General features: G+C 33.2%; 3 protein-coding genes across 6 annotated transcripts; all 3 read left to right on the plus strand.

Moving 5' to 3' along the window:
• On the plus strand, positions 6,585-13,064 carry LOC18588286. Its single transcript, XM_018126774.1, has 11 exons — positions 6,585-6,592; positions 6,669-6,832; positions 6,939-7,048; positions 7,381-7,447; positions 8,344-10,116; positions 10,255-10,398; positions 10,483-10,512; positions 10,606-10,667; positions 10,764-10,841; positions 10,934-11,019; positions 11,385-13,064. The coding sequence occupies exons 1-4, from the start codon at positions 6,585-6,587 to the stop codon at positions 7,393-7,395; spliced, it is 297 nt and encodes a 98-aa protein (XP_017982263.1). The 3' UTR covers positions 7,396-7,447; positions 8,344-10,116; positions 10,255-10,398; positions 10,483-10,512; positions 10,606-10,667; positions 10,764-10,841; positions 10,934-11,019; positions 11,385-13,064.
• On the plus strand, positions 14,072-17,164 carry LOC18588284. 4 transcript variants are annotated; one of them, XR_001929625.1, is made up of 6 exons: positions 14,072-14,213; positions 14,359-14,507; positions 14,828-14,980; positions 15,200-15,375; positions 15,729-15,896; positions 16,814-17,164. XR_001929625.1 is itself a non-coding variant. In XM_007012580.2 (6 exons), exons 2-5 carry the CDS (start codon positions 14,376-14,378, stop codon positions 15,875-15,877), a joined length of 558 nt encoding a protein of 185 aa, XP_007012642.1. In that variant the 5' UTR covers positions 14,072-14,213; positions 14,359-14,375; the 3' UTR covers positions 15,878-15,896; positions 16,814-17,164. The 4 variants fall into 4 exon arrangements, 2 of the variants coding, with proteins under 2 accessions (XP_007012642.1, XP_007012644.1); XR_001929624.1 differs by lacking the exon at positions 16,814-17,164 and adding an exon at positions 16,350-16,582; XM_007012580.2 differs by having other exon boundaries at positions 15,781-15,896.
• On the plus strand, positions 17,550-18,408 carry LOC18588287. Its single transcript, XM_007012588.2, has one exon. The coding sequence runs from the start codon at positions 17,620-17,622 to the stop codon at positions 18,244-18,246; it is 627 nt and encodes a 208-aa protein (XP_007012650.2). The 5' UTR covers positions 17,550-17,619; the 3' UTR covers positions 18,247-18,408.

Consider the following 18,704-nt stretch of genomic DNA (forward strand, 5'->3'; position numbering starts at 1 on the left):
TACGAGGGCTACCCTGTACTTGAATAGGAAGTCAGAGAATTCTTCACAAGGGCTTATGGGGATTGCATAGAGTCCTTGCACATGCAAGAAGTTCCGCCCGACGAGCAATCGCTCTTTGCTCGCATTGTTTTTCGCTCAGAATCAGCCATTGAAATCATCCTTAGCGGTATGAGCAAAGCAAAATTTACTATCAACGGGAAGCATGTGTGGACTCGGAAATTTGTGCCAAAACGTCTCAAGCCTTCATTGCCGCCAACACCACCAGTGAATTTGCCAGTTTGATCTGGGTTATGATCATAATTTCTTTATGAAGGCGGGGTTCAATAATCTTCTTTCAAAATCTAGGGAAATTCAGTAGCATGGAGATTGAAGTAATTCTCATGGAAAAAATGATCAATTTGGTTGTTGTAAACTCAAACTTGGAAAAGAGAAGGAATGAAATTGGAAATGGAATTTGATTTTAATGATTTATTGTCCTTTTTTTTTACGTGATCTCTTAAAATATATTTACGTAACTCATAAATAAAATATGAAAAATGTATTTAATTGAAAACGATAAAAAATAGTAGTTCTAAATTTTTATTATTTAAAAACCATTAATTTTAATTTAAAAATATAATAAAATTCATGATCACGTATCTTAAAATTATTACATCACGATCGTATATCGATCATGTAAAGTGGATTATTCAATCATACTTTATGTAAGTATAAGGAACAAAACAAAATATATAGAGTACCTAAACTTAGTTAAGCAATATTAAGGCTTATCCTATTTTATGCACAAAACATTCTTTTTGAAATGAAATATCTCTAACTAAGGATGAATTAGTAATATCTCACCTAAAAAGTATTAACTTCTCATGTTAAAATATATAAATTCACCACGCTTTCTCTAAAATAAATGCATATGAAAAAAAGTTAAAAGATGATTTTTTTTTTAAGGTTTTACAGATCTTACATAAGTAAGAGATCCAAATATGTATTTTAAGTTGAAAATGTAAACATGTAACAAATAGTATCAAAATAGATTCAAATTTTGAATGATATGTGATGAGTCTTAACTTCTGATGTTATGCTGTAGTTATAATTTTATCAAAATTTGTTTTTAGGCCTCTTTAATAGTCAAGGTCGGAAGAAAGATTAAGAGCATGTTTGACTTGATTTTTTTTAACTTAAAAGCTATTATAAAACTCTTATGAAAAATAATAGTTTGTAAAATTAAGCTAAAACTATTTAATAAATTTATTTTTATAGATAAGCTATTTGACAAAACAACTTATATAAATTTTAATTTTAATTAAAGTTACCGTTAAGAGTATTTAATTTTGTAGCAATAGAGCATTTTTGTAAATGACAAGTTAAATAGGGAATTTACAGGGGGTTTATTTTCTTTTCAAAATGATTATTTTGAATAAATAAAAAATAAAAACTAAACTCTATTAAAATAAATTATAAATTTCAAACTAAAACAAATAAAAAAATAAATATTTATTAATTAAAAATAATAAATAAATAAAATCAGGAAAAAATTTGATTGTTGGGTACTGTTAGCTTAAATGTGAAATTCACTGCTAAAAAAGTTTAGGGATTTTGTAATTGTTATATCAAACAATAAAGAGAAATATCAAACAATAAAAAGAAATTTCAAAACCCAAAAAAAATAACGATAGAAAATAAAATGAAAAACAAAACAGAAAGAAAAATAAGAAATAATACCTAAATACAGTTTTAAATTTTAATTTTTTTTAATTTTTATAAAAATAAAAAAAAATCTTAGAATGATGATTTGCAGAAAAGAAGAGAAGAGAAGGAAATCGATAGGGAGAGAGAGAGTGGTAGTTTTTGGGAGAGAATCTTTTTGTAAAAAAAAAAAATTCTCTTAAGTGTTTTTTAAAAAAGAGAAGAGAAAACTATTATTTGAGCTTTTTCTTTAGCTCTTTTTTTGAAAATTTTATCCTTTAAGAAAAAAAAATTACTTTTCTTTTAAAAACTTCTCACAAAATACTGTTTGATTTAATTTTTACTTTTAAAAAATAAATAAGTTAAAAATAAATCGGACCAAATAGATACTAAATCAAATATTAGTAATTAATTCTATGTTAATGGTTTGAAAGTCCATTGTTTTAGTTTAAGTGAACGACACATTTAAAGTTGTTTCAAGAATGATGTGTGTTCACTTATTTTGATTGAGTTTTACAAATAGGTTGCAGAGACATTTATACCTTTAACATAATAATTAAATGATTTACTTTTATTTTCTCTTTCACTGCTGAAGTTGCTTTTGTCCATTTTCGATCTCAATTAATCGTTGGAAATAGTTGACTTAGTCAAGTGTGGTAAGGGTCAACGTCTTAGAGTGAGAAAGAAATAGAAGAAACCCAGCTGGCTGACCTACAAGATCCGGTTCAAGAATTAAGTCGAGCAAAAATTACATACAATATGTCCAAAAAATATAAACTTATAATATCCTTAATAAGTTGCACACCAAATTAAAAAAGAAAAAGTCAGATAGAGTACTATTTGGAATAAAGTTTGATATTCATTCACAGACACATTAATACTTATAACGTGAAAAAAGCAAATGAAAAATAAATACTGTTCAAAATTAATCAAACACTAACTTTTTTAACAAAAAAAGGCAAAGAAATTTTATTGAAAAAATCCGTTTGGAAAGCGTGAAAATATTTTCAACAATTTTGAGTATTTAATTTAAGCAAAATGCAGTAAAAAGGTAAAACCTTTTAGAGGTTAACAAAAAATAAGCCGTGCCGTAGGGCGTTAGACAATTTCCAAAACAGAAGCTCCCTCTCTCTCTCTCTCTCTCTGGCCCGGCTCTTTCTTCCTCTCCCCTCCTTGTGTCGCGACCCTACCTGTCCCAACCCATTTTCTCCCTCACTGGATCTGCTACTTCTCCTTCCTCCTGCCTCCATTGCCGGCGGCAACACAGATCTTTTTGACCAGCAACCTTTCCTTTCTTTCTTTCTTTCTCTTTTGTTTTTTTGCTATTAAAACCGTGTCTTTCTCTCCCTCCTACTGCTGCGGCCACAAGTGGCCTGCCAACGACCTCCCACTCTCTTTCTTTTCCTTGTTATCTATCTTCCTTTTTTTTTTTTCTTTTTTTCCTTTCTCTTTCTCAAAAGAAAACTCTTTTTTTTTTTCAATGGGATCTTCGAGCTTGCTACAAAAATTCAAAGCCAACCATGTATACTTTGATAAGCAGTACTATCTAACCAAAGAGAACATCGCTAATTTTTGGATTCGAAGATTAAATTAATGGATAAGGAGCACATGTTGAAGTTAACCGTAGAACTGATTTTACTTAAAATTGGTTAATTATAATTAATCTCTCAAAAATTATTTTTTTAACATGTATGTAATTTGAGTGATCTATAATATTTGTAGAGTTTAATTAAATTAGTAAAGTACTACTTTTTAAAAAAAAAATTATAATGTTTTCAAATGTTTTTTGAAGATAAAATTTCTTTCAAAAATGAATAGTAAAAATTATTTTTCACAAGATAATCTAAAAAAAAATAGATTACACCGAAAATATTTAACATTGTTATTTTAGGGTTACCAGATGGATAGAGAAAAGGATCTCCAAACTGAAGCTTAGAGGGAACATTAAAGAAAAAAGCAACGGAAAAAATCACTGCTGTACAGGAAAGCGAAAACCCCTGTTTTGCCAGTACAGAAAGGTTGTAGTAAGTTACACATGCACCAAACTTCAGCAATTGCACTCTCACGAAATCAAACTTGTTGCTCCATTGAAGTCGTCTGAGCCTGAGCCATAGGTGATGTGGCCGGTGCCTGCGGCGCTGCATGATGGAGGAGGCCGTTCCAACAATTTTTTATATTATTATGTAGTTCCTGAGCGTAGAGTAGAGTAAAAACGTAAAAAAGCAACAGCACAAGTGCAAGTATCCATATAACCAAGAAAAAATAGCCTATAGGTGTGGCAAGGACCATTAGCAGCAAGTCACAGGCCAAAATTCCAAGACCAATGCTTATTTGGTTTATAACTGGTATAAGTGAAGAGTGGTTCGGGAGCCAAGCTTGTACTATTATGGCGGCCACAGCAACTAAAGCGCAGTTTAACATCGTCACAATGAAAAGCATCATGATTAGACCGTGTGTTTCGAACGGAGACGTGTCCTTTCCTCCGCACTGCAGTTGAAGGAGGGCGAGCAGCACAAGGAGAATGGAATATACGGTACGGTAGATTTTTGCGTAAGGACTAGTTCCTTGGTCACTGTACAAATAAAAGAGAACGTGATTGATTTGTTGGCAATTAAAAGAGAATAGAGCGAATTGTTTTTTCTTCATGTAAAGCCTGGGAGATTAAGGACTTGAAAGCAGAGAAAAGCATTTCTAACACTTAACCTTTGGTAAATTGATACAGTGTGCCCAGATTAAAGGGAAGGCAATGGTAAGCTACAGTGCTTACATTTACACACTGCTTAGGAGCAATTACTGGTTAATGAGAAGTGATAAAGAAATTAATCTGCAACAGTGCACACTAACCTTTGGTAAATTGATTGGTTGACTGGCATTTCTCCGAGAGAATGTGAGAATTGATTTGCTTGCAACTTAAAAAGAGGATGGATCGAACTCAAAAAAGATTGTTTTTCTTCATAAAAATGTAATGGGGAATTTTTGGTCGAAGAGGTATTGTTTTTCAAGTGAGGATGAGAAATGCAGATGTGCTTTTATACTGTTTCTACTATATACTGTTTTGACGCCATGTGATTTCCCAAATGTTGTCGCCATGACATTGTCTGTGATTTTCCAAATGTGTGGCGGATGAGATTTTCAATTTTACTGCACAATGATTCTCATGTCCATATGATGTGACATGTGGTGTTATCATTTTAAAGTTCTTTTAGGGACATTGTCGTACCCCTCAGAATGTGACATGCGGTCCTCCCAACTGTTGGAAACCGAAACTTCACCTTGGATTTCATCAAACCCTCAAACAACAGACCCAAACCACAATTTTTCTCTCTTTCTATTGCTCTCCCGTTCTTCTTCTCTCTTTGTCTCTTTGTTTTTCTCCTTCCTTCTTTTTTCTGTTTCTCTCTTCGTTCTTTCTTCCTTTCTCTTTCTCTCTTTCATTCTTCTCTTCGGTTGTGGTGGCTTATGGGTTTTCGGTTCTCCATCTGTTTGAATGCTTCCAAAATTGTCCATACCCTGAAATCATGGAATTTTTTTTGAAAGGCCCTCGAAATCATGGAATTGAAAGGATATCCTAAGTTTCTTTATCATCTTCCTGCAATTTTTCAGTTACCAAACAGGGCATTAATAGTATTAGTATTTGTTTGTTCCTGAAATTCTCAATTTGTTCTTATGGCCCTTTATTTTTTGTACCAAGAATTGAAGTCAAACCTGGAAAACCGCACCCTTATCATTTGGACAATCTGCGGGGAAAGCTTCACAGGTACATTCTCCTGGTTTAGAAATTGGAAGTTAAAAAAAAAAAGAAATTTGATTTGATTTTTTGAATTTTGGTTTATGTTGGAATTCTAATTTTTATAAAAATAATAATTAATGTAGCGATAATGTTGATTCTAGTTTAAATGCTTTTGTGAGTTGCTTTGAGGTTGTGACCCTTCTTTAGTGGAGTGATTGTCTGTATGGAATGGAATGAAGTTGAACCATTTACTTAGCATATATTGGTCTATGGTTTGTTAGAGTTTAGGCTTAGTTCTCTGAATTGCATGGTTGCTGAGATTGCATGTGTGTTTTGTTGGTTCTACATTTTTTCACTGGGGTTAGGTATTTGCCTACAGTTTGTTGGTTGTTTTTTTCCGCTCATTTTGTGCTTTGATTTCTTCTTTTCTTTGCGGGATTGTTGGTGTTCATTCTTTGCTTGATTCATGATTTTTGTTGTTTGGGTTTTTACTTTCTTGCATTCTTTACTGGGTATCATAATAGTGTAACTGGTTTATTGGTTTTCATTCTTTGCTTAATTCTTGATTTTCGTCCTTTGGGTCTTTACGTTCTTGTATGCTTTATTGGGTATGACAATAGAGTAGTCAATAATGAAATTAATTAGCATATTTAAGATGTGATACCTACGTCTTAATTAATTTTTTTTTCCTTTAGATTTGCAAACAACTATTCAGTCTTAATTAATTTTTTTTTTCCTTTAGATTTGCAAACAACTATTCAATCAGATCTTGATCGCATTAGATTCACAAGAGAAACGACTTTGGTGCATAGGCATATGAATTCATGTGCAGAGACATCAATTCTTTAGTGGACTGTAAGTCAATTTTCTTCACTTTTTGCATTTCTGTTATTTTCTTATTCACAATGAGAAGAATATATTTTCTTTTGTGGATATTCAATGTATTTATCCATCCATATATCTATTGTTTCAGGATCTTGATATATTTGTAAATATTGATTTATCTATTCGCATTACTGTTATTAGTTATTAAATTGATGATATTAAATGAATTGACTATATCCTTGAAAGTTTCTGGATCGATTAGTCAGATTTTTTTGGTTCTGTTGGGATCAATATTCAATTGTTGGGATCAATATTCGATTACATAGGATATGTCTTTCTGCACTTCATGTCATGGTGATAATAATTAAATCGTGTGTGAGTATTTGCTTCCTTCTATCACGCTTTAAACAATTTCTGCTTTTCCTTGCAGGTTCAATGAAGCATCTGATGGTGTTTATGATGTTAATATTCAGGATAAACAGGCAAAGATTCTTTCTGGTATTCATCCTTATTTTGGTCCGAGACTAAAAGCAAATCTCCTACTTTTTTCACCAGTCCGATATGCTCTGAGGTGCTTTTGCTGTGATATTTCAGGTTATTTATATAGTTATTGTTGTGATAAATATCACATTGCTTGTATTTATTTAATTATGTGCATGCCTAAGATATTGTCTAAGCTAATTTTCTTTCTCATTTTCAGGGGGGAAAGTAGTGAAACTTTCTGAAGAGTCAATTCATGTCATTGTTCTATGTTTTTCATCTGCAATCATAACAGCTCAAAACATTCGTGGAGAATTTAAGTATAAAACTGTGAGTAACAGTTCACCATGTTCTGAAGTTCTTTTTTTGGTTGTGTATTTGTATATGGCAAGTTTAAGAACCTTTGAGTTATTGTTTGATATTAGTATTAAAAACTTTTTTTTTTTGAAAAGCAGTGATAGTATTAAAAACCTATTTGTTGGTACCTAGAAATTGAAAGTCAAATGTTCAAAATTTTGTCTTCAGTTTCTTTAACTGAATGAAGCTTCAGTTGGTATGCATCTCAGCTGAGATTACTATTTGAAGGGTTAACATTTGGTTAGTTCTCCAAGATTTTTTGTTTATCCTGTGGAATATATATATTGTCTTTTTTGCATTTGAAGGCTTCTTGCACATGAGGGAATCAATGCTGAGCAGCTTACACGTGATCCGAAGTCGTTTGAATTGAAGGTAAATATTTCTTATATTCCATTTTTTTTTAGTTAAATATAAAGCAGTTTAGAATGTTCACTATAGGCAAAGGAACCAATGTGTTTTCATGTATTTCCTACAGCAAGCCCTAATGATATAAACGTTTCCTTGTGGAGATTAATTCAGCTAATGTGGTTTATATCATTAATTCTTTCAATGGTGTGTTTATGTGCCGTAGAAATAAATGAAAGCATGAAAAACCCTGTCTTATAGAAATTTAGCTAAATAGAAAACCCTGTCTTAGTCAAAATCTGTTTATTGCTTTCAAAACTAAATTGATCGAAGGATAAGAAATGACTTAATATTCTTTTAGTCATTGGTGGGGATTCATTTTTTTCACCAGACAATTGGTTTTTGGAAATATATTCTGGAGGGGAAGAACCAACTTATAGACATTTTGGCCAAAAAACTTGGGTACACATAACAAGAAAAGGTGCTATGAACTTTAGCTTTGAATTTGTTTATCCATTTTGTTATAATAAGAGTAGAAGATAAAAAGTTGATATCTTATTATTGTTTTATTGTTGCAAATGTGAACATACTTTCACCTAGCAGAATGTTGTCCAAAATTTTTGAACAGCACTAAACTGTGTTATATTTTTGTTGAGAACTTCCTTTAACGTATGCTTGTACATTTTATACTCTTTGAGTGACAGGGCAACTACATAGTTGATGTTCAATTTATGGATTATTTTTTTCTGTTATCCTTATGATATTATTGCATATCGCGGCCTACTAATGTCTGAAAATATTTGTTATTGATTATTAGGAAATTAGTGTACTGTTTCTATTGCAATGCTGTCTATACATAAATGGACCTCTTATGACAAGTTACAGAAACTGATACCACTTCTTTTTTTGTTAAATGTTTGCAGTCTGCTATACTTCCACAACAACGTGCTACACATTGTAGCATGAATGAAACATTCCTGCACTGCGTCAATCTTTTGTCTGTACATTTCTTACAAACTCTGTTAAAGAGCAGCAGTTAATTTATTTGGTTCTATACTAAGTAGCACATTAAGGCTGTTGTTAGAGAGGTTTTACCATTTTTAACAAAGAACTCACGTTTCTCTCTTTTGTTCTTCATTTCTTTCTATTCGCCTCTTCCTCTCCCTTTGTATGTTTGGTTTTCTCCATTTTTTCCTTCTTCTCTTTCTCTCTGCCTGTTTGGTTAGTTTCACTATAGTTTTTTGGTTTCTTCTCTCCGTACAACATTTACAATTCCATGCTGGGAAATGCAACATAACCATGGAGCATCATGAGGGCAAGGCAAGAATTTATTTTTGCTAGCACCATATAAGTTGTCATCTATTTTTTATTTAGTCATCTGTCTTTTCCTATCACTGAGTATTTTGCTATGTCTGTCTGTGTGCATATGGACTGATAAAAATCTCGTGAGCAGAAGAAGCATTGAGATGATGCAGTCCTCGTGTGGCAGTTGCCAATTTTTCAGCTTCCTTATAGAGCATGAATAGTTATTAAAGCAGAAGATGGTTGGAACTGTGCAAGTGGTTAATCTGTAAAACCTGTTTATTTTTATGTTTGAGTACACAAGTTATGCTTTGATCCTTTAGTTTGTTATAATTGCTTTCAAGATATTGAGACTTGTGTTTTTACCATGGTTATACATTGTAGAAGGATGGGAGAGTAAAGTACCATCTCATTCTGGTTTTAAGTGGTCAGTTACTTTTGAGGTTGAATGCTTGGCATAGGATCCACACACTGAGTACTCATTTGTGGTGTGTTCTTCAGCCTTTAACCTAGGGCTAATGTCTTAGAGATGATGCTGCTTTTATTTGATTTTTTTCATTTAGTATTCTTTGGGAATTCTTGCATGAGATAAGGGTGTTTTCAGATTTTCAGGTTTTTCCTTATCATCTAGAAGCTTTCCCTCCTCCTCCTCTTGGGTTTTATCGCCCGTTTTATCTTATTTTTGTCTCTTTCGTTCTTATTTTTTCCTTCTCACGTTTCTCTCTTTTGTTCTTTATTTCTTTCTATTCGCCTCTTCCTCTCTCTTTGTATGTTTGGTTTTCTCTGTCTTTGCCTTGTTCTCTTTCTCTCTGCCTGTTTGGTTAGTTTCACTACCCTTTTTTTTGTTTCTTCTCTTTGTACAACATTTACAATTCCATGATGGAAAATGCAATATAACCATGGAGCATCATGAGGACAAGGCAAGAATTTAGTTTTGCTAGCACCATATAAGTTGTCATCTATTTTTTATTCAGTCATCTGTCTTTTCCTATCACTGAGTATTTTGCTATGTCTGTCTGTGTGTATATGGACTGATAAAAATCTCGTGAGCAGAAGAAGCATTGAGATGATGCAGTCCTCATGTGTGGCACTTGCCAATTTTTCATCTGCATTATAAAGCAGGAATAGTTATTAAAGCAGAAGATAGTTGAAACTGTGCAAGTGGTTAATTTGTAAAGCCTGTTTATTTTTATGTTTGAGTACACAATTTATGCTTTGATCCTTTAGTTTGTTATAATTGCTTTCAAGATATTGTGAGACTTTTATTTTTACCATGGTTATACATTGCAGAAGGATGCGAGAGTAAAGTACTGTCTCATTCTGGTTTTAAGTGGTCAGTCACTTTTGAGGTTAAATGCTTGGCATAAGATCCACACACTGAGTACTCATTTATGGTGTGTTCTTCAGCCTTTAACCTAGGGCTAATGTCTTAGAGATGATGCTACTTTTATTTGATTTCTTTCATTTAAAAACAGAGACTAGCCTATCTTTGCTAATTGGATGCATATTAAGATATTTTTAGTTTTAATCAGGTGACTCTTGAAGATGGTACAATCAGAGGTTACAATATTCGAGCTGCCAAATCTGATCCATCTTTTGAGTCGAAACCAAGTTTTACTCTCCATGCATATGACATGACTGCTTGCACCCTTTCATATAATCCTGCAGCACCAAATGTACGAATTTATATCTCTTTCTAATTCCTTGGTCAGGTTATTTGTTTCCTATGCATGAAACATTCTTTTATTTTTTTTACACAGTTGCTTGCCACTGGATCCGTGGATAAAATGGTAAATTAAAGTTGTCTTTTAGTGCTGTCATGTAATGTGGAAAGATATGAATGGTTTAGGTGGTTTGATTGATTGATCGTTCATTTACTGCAGGTAAAATTTTGGGATTTATCAAACATCAACCTTCATGTGTTGCATCCAGAAATCCCAAGGCAGTAAGTGTGATTATGGGGAAGCATCTAAGAAGCCATGTATTAATTTTGAGTACTTCAAAATGTATTCATTCTCACATGCTGTTGTGTTGTTGTTAGGGAGTTGTCTTTTCAATTTCCTTCTCACAAGATAATCCTTTTTTGTTGGCTATTAGAGGCTCAAAGTGAAAACTGGGAGTGAGTGGAAATGTTGCAATATTTTGTTTTATTATTCCTGAAATTTGGTACTATTAAATGGATGGTTATTAATACTACTGATTATCATGTAGGTTTGGGGTACACTATCTGAGGCAGGCATCTCATAAAAATTTGGGAACTACAGCTATCCGAATAGACCCAAAACATAATGTGGAAGGTGAAAGTTTTTGTTGTTTCTTTGAGACTTTGTATTTATGTGAGGATGGGTTTCCATGGGTTGCAAGAAAAATTTTCATAGTTTTGAAATCATTGGTTGTTTCTTCTAAAGTTTTAGTAACTTCCTGTCTTTGTATGCGTCAAAGACGATAGAAAGCAGCATCAGTTGCATATTAATTGGGTGGATATTGATTTTTTTTTTCTTTAAAGTGAGTGTGAACCCCTATTGTGTTTTGGAAGGTTTCTAAACCTAATCTTTACTATGATTACACTAGTAGGAAAATTGCAGCAACAAATTCCTACACTTTTCCGTTCAAATTCTTTGCATCCAGCATCTGCTTATAAATTCACTCTTCTTGCTTTCAGTCTATACTTCCAAGCCTCAATAGCAAGAGATCATGTCTTCACTGTTGAAAGAGCTGCCTTCCATCTCCACCCTCTTGTCCATCTATGCATCCGTCTCTGCCATGGTCATGCTAATTCGTACAATATTTAACGAAATGATACCCAAACCAATGCTAATTGGATTGAAATATTTATTTGTTTACCATTGTACCATTGCTTTTTCAAACTTGGGGTTGTGTAGATTGCAGTGAATGACTGATTGAATGCAGGATTATCTACTCCAGTCAGGCCATCTTCATAAAAGTTATCTCCTGTCGAAATCACAAAGTCAGGTTTCCATCCGACAGTTTTTGAGTCCCAAAGCAGTACCAAAGGAGTTTGGACCACACCCCAGGATACAGAGGTATGTAATTAAGTTTATAAGTTTACCAGGTGGACTTTGTAGTCCTTGGCCTAGGCTGGTTCAGCAGCATTCTGAACATTCCAGAGTTTCCTCCAGGAAAAGGTCCAGAAACCTTTCACGGTGAGGTAAGACACTCCATGGATTATGCTGCCATGGATTATGAACTTGCTGCTAAATGCATCAAAGGGAAGCGAATTGTCATCGTTGAACTCCAGAAATCTGCCAAATGGCTATGATTATTACAGTTCTATATGTGTGTAGGTATTTTTATTGAATGTCAACTATGGTTCACAGTTTTTGTTCAAAACTGTATATTTTGTATGGTTGGACTTATATGCATATCATTTTATGAAGTGTAAAAACTGCTGACTATTTCTCACAGCTATAAAAAATGGTCAATATGTTTGATTTATTTTTGATCCAAAGGTGATGTAATTTTTTCGCTTCTAATTAAACTGTTCAGATTTGTTTGTCAATTATATGGTTCATTTGCTTTTATTTGGATTTTTTGTACTGTATCCGTTTATTACTTTTCTTTGTTATATTTTTTTCACTTTTAATCTGCCATCTAATGTATGCATTTTCTACATTCATCCTTCATGATCATCCTGTTGGAAGAATTTGAAGTCAACACTGTTGTATTCTTGAAAATCAGTGTTCAGTCAATACATATTGCATATTTTGTTTTACATAATTTTTAATGGTGTGTTTATGTGCTGTAGAAATAAATGAAAGTATGAAAAACCCTGTCTTATAGAAAGTATGAGAACTCCCTTAAACATATGCCTGAACATTTTCTACTCTTTTGAGTGACAGGGCAACTATATAGTTGATGTTCAATTTATGGATTATTATCTTCTGTTATCCTTATGATATTATTGCATATCACTGTTTACAAATACCTGAAAATATTTGTTATTGATTATTAGGAAATTAGTGTACTTTTTCTATTGCAATGCTGTCTATACATAAATGAACCTCTTTTGACAAGTTATAGAAACGGATACCACTTATATTTTTTTGTTACACGTTTGCAGTCTGCTATATTTCCACAACAACGTGCTACGCATGAATGAAATGTTCCTGCACTGCGGCGATCTTTTGTCTGTACATTTCTTACACACTCCCTTAAAGAGCAGCACTTGATTTTTTTGGTTCTATACTATGTAGCACATTAAGGCTGTTATTAGACAGGTTTCACCTTTTCTAGCAAAGAACTTACATTTTTAGTCAATCAACAATATTTTTGTATATTGTATAAAATTTGTCTATTTTGTAATGAATACTATTTTTGTACATTTTCATGTCTTTCATTGTTTTATTGTTTTAGTTTCTTTTTTGCAGCATCAACATTCACTCTCTTTTTCAAATTATTGATATTAAATTTTATTAATATATTCACAAATCATTTCTTATATTTATATAACAATAATAATTAATATTCATCATATATTTTTTATTTCATTCTTATTTAATTATATTGGGTTAAAAAATTACAATCAATTTTAACATTTACGTTATAATTAGTTAACGTTAATTATACAAATGATTCCATTTTTATAAATAGAATAATGACTTTTACACACCCACTGCATAAAACAGATCTTATTCTAATTATATTGTATTTTGATCATACCAGCTTACTTGTAATTGTGAACCTTTTTTTTTTTTTGAAAAAAAAATAGTAATAATTATGAACTCGTATAAATATCCTAATGGGATGGAAAATTGGAGTAAAATCCAAGAGAGTTAATACAACACAATTACATCCCATTTGGTTTTCAAAGCTCAGAGACTATGATAAAACGGGGTAGCAATAGAAAGCCGTCATTTCAATTCGTGTATAAGAAAATTTATGAAGATGTACAAAATATATTTTTTTATGTTGATAATTTTTTTTTTTATAATTGAAGAAAGGAGCATTCCAATTTTACTTTTTAAAGAATAAATCATGAATTAATCAATGAATTAAATGTTTGAGTGTCACATAAAATTATTGAATCAATAATTTTGAGTTAAAATAATTTTATTGTGCATTCTTTAATTAATTAATACTATTCTTTTCATATTTAAATGTTTGTTTTTTTATTTTTACAGAGATTGAAAATAAAATTTTTGACTTTATGCATTTTATAAAAAATAAATTTTTTATAACTTGTGATGTAAAAACAAAAGTGAGGACATTAGATGTTTAAAATTTTAAAAAAAATTATTTTAAAACATTTTTTAAAATAATAGAAAAAAAATGAAACATCTGAAGTAAATTGACTTACATAACGACAAGAAGTGAAGAAGTCCCCTAAAATCTCATTCATTAAAATTGCCGAAGCACCTCCCTCTCCTCCCGTTACAGAAAACGGACCAGAACATTAGACGACATCCACTCCACCCAAATATCCGTACATATACGTGCAATACGCTTCTACGTATCCAATCCTTTCTTAAAGGTACGTATACTTCTCCATGGCTTCAGTGATTTTAACTCAAGAAATTCCAGTAATGAAGTGCTACTGATAGTTTAGTCTTTTGTATTAAAATTTTATTGAAACTGGCTTTTATTGTGTTTGGTTTTCCTTGGGAATTGATTTTTAGTTTTGGTCGGTTGAAAAATGGAGCCGGCGCCTAATGGCGAAGAACCCACTTCCTGGGATGAGCTATACAACATAAACTTGATGCCATCAGAGTTGTTCCTCAAGTTTAGAAAAGAAATTCAGGGATTTCGAGTTGGTGTCAATTTGGAGGTTATTTTTCTCTTCTTTTATTTTACAATCTTCGATTGTTCCATCCATATGCTATTAATTCTCGTTATTCTTTTTGTATGTGAATGGGGGTGTCTTATTGTTTGGTCACAATGAATTTATGTATGGAGCTTAGTTAGTCATGTAAGCTTCAGGCATGAGCCCATGAAAGGAGTCTGTTTTTAACTGTCTCATCTTCTTTCTTTTCAAAATGCTGCTTTTACTTGGAAAAGGATGCTTACTTTTACGGAAGATATGTATAATCTGTACAGGTTGTTGTTAATTATGACCTATTGAGTATTTACATCTTGGTTTTGCTTCAGTTCTACAATGCTCCAATCAATGATTTCCAAACAAAGCTTGTGCTGAAGCCTTTATCTCCTGAACGGAGGTGGAAGTTTGCATATGAGCCTATACATCAAGATGTACGCCTCCTTTCAAAAAAGATCCCTGTGACGAAATTTCTAAATCTCCAGGTCCGATCTACTATCCTTGATCCATTTTGGCTTAGTGATAGCATTCATGTAGAAGTCTGATGTCTATTCAAAATTTGACATGTACTGTAGGAGTGTGGGTAACTTTATTTGTTCTTTGTTTATTCCCCCCCCCCCCAAAAAAAAGAAAAAACTTTATTTGTTTTTCATGCATGACTTGTGCATATTTTGTAATGGTTACACTAAAGTTTTTGGAAATAGGTTGGCATAGGCCATAATTTCAAGCTAAATGCAACTGGTTGGAAATGGAAGCTCACCACCTGTTTGGGTGGAGATGGAGTTTCTCGGATTCGGAATAAGACAACACTTGGCTTGGTTCCTGGCCTGGATTTTCGATTTGGGTGGAGAGCTGATTATGTTCTTCCAGAAATTACAGGGCAAGTTCCTTGATGTTCTATGAACTTGTATTTAAGAATATTATGTAAGCAAAAGGAAGAAATGATAAGCTCATCCCTAGAATAGTAGAATAGTCTTTGATGTTAAGCTTGCCAAAACTATCCCCTACAATTTTGTTGAAAGTTGTGCAGGGTATGTTCCTTGATCTTCTATGAACTTATAATTAAGATATTTCAAGGATTTAGTATATTCATAATGTTATAATATATGTGCTTTCAAAATAAATCACCAGAACTTTTAATGGCATGCTTCTCCATCTTAGTTGTTAATAGTGACATTTTTGTTTCTTTTATTCAGTTATTCATTAATTCCTTCTCTTCCTTTTTCTTACCAGACATGTTTTCACAATTATGTGTAGCTTATCATTGATACCTTGAATATAACAGAGCTCTTGGTACTGATGAACCATTGTTCAACATGAACTCTGGGCGGTTGCAAGCTTCACTAGATAGAGTTGAGGCCATTCTGACTCATTCGTCATGATTGGTTGTCAAAATATCAGGTATGGCTACCTCATGACATTTTTAGTAGCATTTCAGGTTGGCGACTGGCATACTCTAACTGGCAATTTGTAGGATACGAAATTGTCAAGTAGATAAAGATTTATTTTTGTTAAATTCAAAGTATCTGGAATTTTGTACCATTTATCTCTGGGAATATGCATTTGATTCTATGTGTTCCTACCTCTGTATGCCCACCTGTGTGTGAATATGTGCTCATGAGTGCATCTAGCTCAAACATTCTTCTGTTCACGTATTATTGGTGAGTTGTTTTACATGCCAGACCCTCGTTTTTTGAGAATTTCATCTTTTGTGGTATGAGTTTTATTCATTTATTACATTTTCTGGTCTGAATTTAGCTTGTAATGAATTAGACATCTTATGTTTACTGTTATTATTCCCTTTTAGTTTTTGTTCACTATAAAGTTTTCTTATCAAAACTTCAAACTTAGCAGGGTCAGCTTGAATTGAAATTGATAGGATGATTTTTCCATACATGGATGGAGGTACACTGATCAACACCAAGTTTACTTATTAAACACCAATGTAGCGGCTCTTTTGTATAGCATTAAGTTGCCATGGCATGAGTGAATCAGGGTTATCAAATAAAAAATTTCCCTGAAATTAAAGCAAATTCATGTATGAAATTGACTTCATTATAATGGTAGTTTTAATTGCTTCTTGGTCTTTTCTTTCTCCACCTTCCTTTTATATATCAATTATTGCCGTTGACAAGTCTCCTAGTGACATTATTGGTAAATCCGGTTATTTTAATTGACGAGATTGATCACAATTTTTGCAATAGGGCTTGGTGGTGTAACAATATCAGAGGGTTTATATTTATTGGATTCTTTGATCATATTGATTATTTTCGCTTATAAATGGTTTGGTTAAAGTATGGGTATGTTCTTTCTTGTAGTTTATCTTGGCTGCTGCAGATTGGTTGAGTTCTTGGTTTTCCTTCTCTGTTTCCCCACTTCAATACAGAAACAGCTAGATAAGAGCATAAGAAATTTGCTTTCGCGGTTTCCCTTAAAGCACGAATTGTTTGGTGCTGCATTTATGAATCTGGGTACATCTTTGATGGTACCGCTCTGAAGGAGAGATTTGAAAGAGGCTTTCCCAATCCCAATTATTTGTATCTCAGTATATCTTGGCTACGCTGATTTGTCTGGTTACCTAGTTAAGATCAAATTGAAGCAAGCTTAAAATTTTTCTTGTAAAAAACTGGAAAGGGCAATAATCATATTAACTAAAGTTGTGGGTTTTAGCTGCTAGATAGTTGGGACTGCAACACCTGACTAAAATGTTTTGGACATTCTTTGGACAAGAAGAAGCTACTTGGTGCAGGCAACTGAAGTATGGCTACTCATGCTAATCAAGAATCATACATTGTTAACTTGTTAACTTTTTTCTTTTTTTTGGCCAGAAGAAAGTTGTTCACTTGGAAATTGTAATCCTTTTATATTGATTTAACTCTAGACTTCAAAATTTGAAAGCCAAAAACAGTATTAGAATCCTTTCACTTTGAAACCATGTAGAGGGAAAACTCCACGAACAATACACTTCATTCGAGGTTGAAGAGTGGACCCTGTCTGCCTAGCCGTTGTAAACCCTGCAACGGCCATCTACCCCTTCTTGTATATAAGTTAAATTCTCTTCTCTCCGAACTCCAAAGCAAAACCCTGAAACCCGACTTAGAGCAATCCAAACATCAACCCAAAGATGTCTTCCTCCAAGCTTAGAAGCTCCTTTTCATTCCCAAGTCTCCTTCTCTCCTGCTTGAACTTTGCTCTCTTTATCCTTTCCGCAACCTCTCTTGCTCCCATTATTCTCCTCAAAATGCCTCCAACCTCTTTGGGTTTAGCATTCCTGATGGTCTCCTGCATCTCCCTTCTCTCCTCCTTCGTGGGCTTCTACTCTCAGCTCTCCCACTTCTGCTTCATAACCCATGTTTCACTTCTCATCGCCTCGTTGATTGGGCAAGTTCTCAGCATATTGGCCTTATTTACAAGAGAGAGATCTAGTCTTTCAATGCTAAAGTCCCCGCGGGACCCAAAAGAGGCAAAGCTATTGGTGAGAGTGGAATGTGGGATTTTCATGGCAATGTTGCTAATGCAGCTGGTGGTGTTAGCGCTGACCTGCACGGTCCATACCTGCTGGGTGCGAGAATACGAGGGATTAGAAGCCGAGAGAGAGGCAACAGCCAAGAAAAGGAGCAGAAGGATAGCAAGAGTGCAAGAGGAATCCATGGCAAGTGCAGCAAAAATTGCTGAGATTAAAGCCAAGGAGTTTGATGAGAAGATGAAGAGCAAGTACTGTCACTGGGTGAAAACCGATTTTGAAGGCTAAAAAAAACATCTAGTCAATAATCATTGTTGATTATTTCGTTTCCTCCTTGGGGGTCACTACTGTAGTGGCCACTGTATTTGTATCGCAGGCCCTATGTCTTATCACCATGGTTTTTTCTGTGTAATTTACAACTATATAACAGTCGCTAGTTTGCATCAAAAACATTCAGTCCAATATTTTCACCTGTCCATGAAATCCTTTTCCATTCCATAGGCTCATAGCTTCAACGTGGTTGGGCTTTCAGTTTGAGCCTAGCTGGCCTGGCGTCAGGGCCGGCCCTAGGGTGAAGCCACCCAATCAAGGGCTTTAGGCCTCCAATTTAGGGAGGCTTCAATTTTAAAAAAGATTTATAATTTTATAATAATTATAATATAATTAATTATATTAAAAATATAAAATAAAAATAATTATCAAATTATTTAGTTTTTTACTTTTTAATTATATACTTAATAGATCTT

The sequence above is a fragment of the Theobroma cacao genome, chromosome 9, assembly GCF_000208745.1.
Source record: "Theobroma cacao cultivar B97-61/B2 chromosome 9, Criollo_cocoa_genome_V2, whole genome shotgun sequence".
NCBI classification, from domain to species: Eukaryota; Viridiplantae; Streptophyta; class Magnoliopsida; order Malvales; family Malvaceae; genus Theobroma; species Theobroma cacao.